General features: G+C 41.8%; 1 protein-coding gene across 1 annotated transcript; it reads left to right on the top strand.

The window, feature by feature from the left end:
• The first annotated feature begins 1,262 nt into the window (after positions 1 to 1,262).
• On the top strand, positions 1,263 to 3,247 carry LOC128361472 (putative nuclease HARBI1). The gene is given in 7 exon segments (XM_053321948.1): positions 1,263 to 1,441; positions 1,443 to 1,532; positions 1,984 to 2,123; positions 2,197 to 2,309; positions 2,389 to 2,482; positions 2,558 to 2,824; positions 3,198 to 3,247. Coding segments are annotated over 7 exon segments (933 nt in total).
• Positions 3,248 to 3,611: the final 364 nt, after the last annotated feature.

The following is a 3,611-nucleotide window of genomic DNA, read 5'->3' as shown; positions in this document are numbered from 1 at the left end:
TAAGCTGAAATATATTTTGTGTTTTTATTTGAGCTATTTGTTTACCCAATAACAGAATCATTAAAATACCTTTCAAAAACGTTAGGTTTTAATAGCAGATGACAAAATAACTAAATATCCTCATGAGACAATAATACATAGTTGCCAGAAGGTTTTGCCAAAGATTATCAACAGAACTAAGAATATACTATAAAGGTTGGTCCTTTGTTCACTAATGTTGCTCTAAATGTAAATAGAGATTTAAAGGGCTATTTGTTGAACAGGTTGATGAATCCTGACCTGAGAGTCTCCAGTCTACAGTTTGGACTCTCTAGTCCGGCAGAGAGCAGCTTCACCCCTGAATTCCGCAGGTCATTGTTACTCAGGTCCAGCTCTGTCAGACTGGAGGACTTTGAGTTGAGAACAGTTGCCAGAGCTTCACAGCTTGTCTTTGATGGATTACAGCCACTCAATCTGAGAACACAATAAAGTGCAAAAATACATTAAAAGATAGGTTTGTTTTTTTGACAAATCTGTCTTAATACAACACAGATTTGCTATGATGTATATGTGGAAATGGGTCTTGTATCACTGTATGAATTCCTACTCTCCATACCAGCCTTGAAGCTATTCTCTTGTAATGCCCTCCTTTGATCACACTGTAAGAAATGGGTGACAAAAACTACAGCCCTAGTTCAGTTTAAAAATACACTCCAAAGTTTGCAAAAATGAGGCCTCAGTTGTCTCCGTTAGCTGAATTGAGTCAGCATCTTACAGTTACAGCCTTGTCAATACAAAATTATACTTACTGAGCATGTCAATACTGTATTAAGACATAATGATGAAACCTAAACCTATCCTTTTAATTTCTTTAAACAAATATAGTTTCACAGTATGTCTGCAGTGATTTAAGAAGGTATGGGTCTACATACACAGATTTTTTGGAGGCTTTGACCACTGGCAGGAGTCTTAGAATAGCTTCTTCTGAAGCAGAGTATTTCTTCAGGTCAAACACGTCCAGGTTTTCCTCAGAGGACAGTAAGATAAAGACGTGGGGCCCGTTTCAGAAAGCAGGTTTAGTGAAAACTCTGAGTTAGTTAAGCCTGAGATGAGGGAAACTCTGGTTTTTCGGTTTCACAAAGCCAGTTCAGCTTAACTCTGAGTCAGTTACCCGGGCAACATACTCCGTGAACCTAACCTGCTCGCTAGCAGGTTTTCTTCAACTAACCCTGAGTTTTTCCTGCTCTTAAGTTGAAGCCTGCAGGCTGAAGGTAGTGGCAGACATGGCGTGTCCCTTTCTAGATGAGCCAGTTGACGTCGAGGCGCAGATACTCCGTCGAAATCTCCGTCGGGAGAGGATCATTAGACCACGATTAGACGTGTTATCATTTCCTGATGAGTACCTTTTTGAGCGTTTCCGTTTCTCTTCAACATCAATTATTTATTCAAACAACATTCTCAGCTCGTGGACACGCTCTCAGTTCTGAACAAATTCTTTGCATTGCACTTTGTTTTTTTGCCAACGGCAGTTTTTTATACAACATCGGTGATGCAGACCCAGATAGCAAAATTCTTTTGGCCCATATCTGGCCCACACCTGACATGTTCATCCGGCCCACATACAGCATGGAATGATGGCACTTGGGCGGTCCGCTCATGTTTGCCAAAAGTGGGCCATAACCAAGCCATCACAATGCCAGATGTCAACCAAAAACACACCAAATAAACCAGTTCGGCCAAGACTGGCCCAAATATGTTTCAACAAAGGTGGGCCAAGTATGTTTCCTTATATGTGGGCCTCTTTAGGCTCACATCCTGATTAGTCATTGCCATACTTGCCATATTTCGGCCAAAGATGGGCCATATTCGTTTTGTGATATTTGGCCCAAATGTAGCATTTACTACATGGGCCAGTTTAGGTTCACGTCTGTTTTGTCCGGGCCAGAAGAATGCCTAGAGTGCCGGATCATTGCCTCAAGTGGCCCACATTCGCATGCTATCTGGGGAGCATGTCTCTAAGGCAACTGTCTGTCGGGCGGTCCGAAATGTGACACTGGCATTGAAACGGCTACTGTACATGTTGGTAGTTTTTCCAGGTCACAGACCTACCAGACTTCTCAAGGAAGAGTTCCACAGAATTGCAGGTATCAGTCTAAGCAGTAATTAATTTATGTCATGAAGCTTGAAGCACTAATCAGTCAATTTGATATATTTTAGGGTTTCCAGGTGTGATTGGCTGCATTGATGGCACTCAAATTCCGATCATAGCTCCTTCAATGAATGAAGGAGATTATGTGAATCGGAGATCTGTCCACAGCATTAATGTACAGGTAGGCCTAAATAGCCTTTAATATTCCAAATTAAATATACTTTACAGCTAATTATAATATACTGTTCTCCACTGTGAAGATCATATGTGATGCAGCCCACATGATAAGTAATGTGGAAGCGAAGTGGCCTGGGTCTGCGCATGACTCACGAGTGTTTCGTGAGTCTTTATATAGCTATATTCTATTATCAATATTTTGTTTCCTCCTATTGCAACTGAAACATTAAACTGTATCTTGTACTATCATAGGAGAGTTCGATGGTTACCTACTTGGAGACAGAGGGTACCCCTGCCAGCGCTACCTGCTGACCCCTTACCCTGACCCTGAGCCTGGCCCACAGCAACATTACAACTTGGCTCACTGCAGGACACGAGCCAGAGTAGAGATGAGCATTGGGATGCTCAAGGCCCGGTTCCAATGCCTTCGTAGGCTCAGGGTCACCCCAGAAAGAGCATGTGACATTATAGTGGCATGCGTGGTACTCCACAACATTGCAACGATTAGGAGAGAACAATGTCCTACTCTCCCTCCTACTGATATAGATAATCCAGACCCCCCCCCCCCCCCCCCCCCCCTGCTGATGCACGGGATGGAAGAGCAGTCCGAGACATGTTATGCATTAATCATTTCAATTAGACCCAAAGAATGACAATATGCCTCTCATTTTATGAGGTCTTCTTTATTTCCTGGAAGGACAAATGTTCAATGTCATTAATCCTTTTTTGTTGAAAATTAAAAATCATGTGGGCACATCACCCACCTTTAACTGATGGTCCAGCAGTTGTATTTCCATTTTTGCCTTGGTGATCTGCAACCTTATATGTTCTATCTCTAGTTGTGATTTGTCGATTTGTGATTGTAAATATACTTTGTACATTTGTTTCACAGGGAGCTATAGGAACATAAATGTAGAATTTCACAGTGCCATGTCATTGTAAGTTGTGGGTCAATGCTGAACAACATCTTACTGAGGTAAGCTGTGCTGTAGAGGTTGATGGACCTTCTTCCTCATTGTAATTTCCAGCATTGCTCTGTTAGAGAAAGAAGTTGCAAGTTGTATTGTGGAACACAAACTGAAACCAAAGTTGTTTTATTTTTAAAAAGAAAAAAGTGTGAACCTCAACAGGCCTCTCTGCATCTTCCCTCTCTGTGGCAGCTGATAAGGAGTCTTCATCATCCTCCTGTAATGAAACAGAATGTGTATATTATATTCTACCCATTATGCCAAATCTGTGGAATATTGAATACTTACAACAGCATGGAGGTCTGTTATGGCAGAAGGCTCCACGAGGCAGATTACAC

This window comes from Scomber japonicus, chromosome 1 (genome assembly GCF_027409825.1).
Source record: "Scomber japonicus isolate fScoJap1 chromosome 1, fScoJap1.pri, whole genome shotgun sequence".
NCBI lineage: Eukaryota > Metazoa > Chordata > Actinopteri > Scombriformes > Scombridae > Scomber > Scomber japonicus.
Note: the sequence above shows the minus strand (reverse complement) of the source record. Positions and strands in the feature narration are given on the sequence as shown.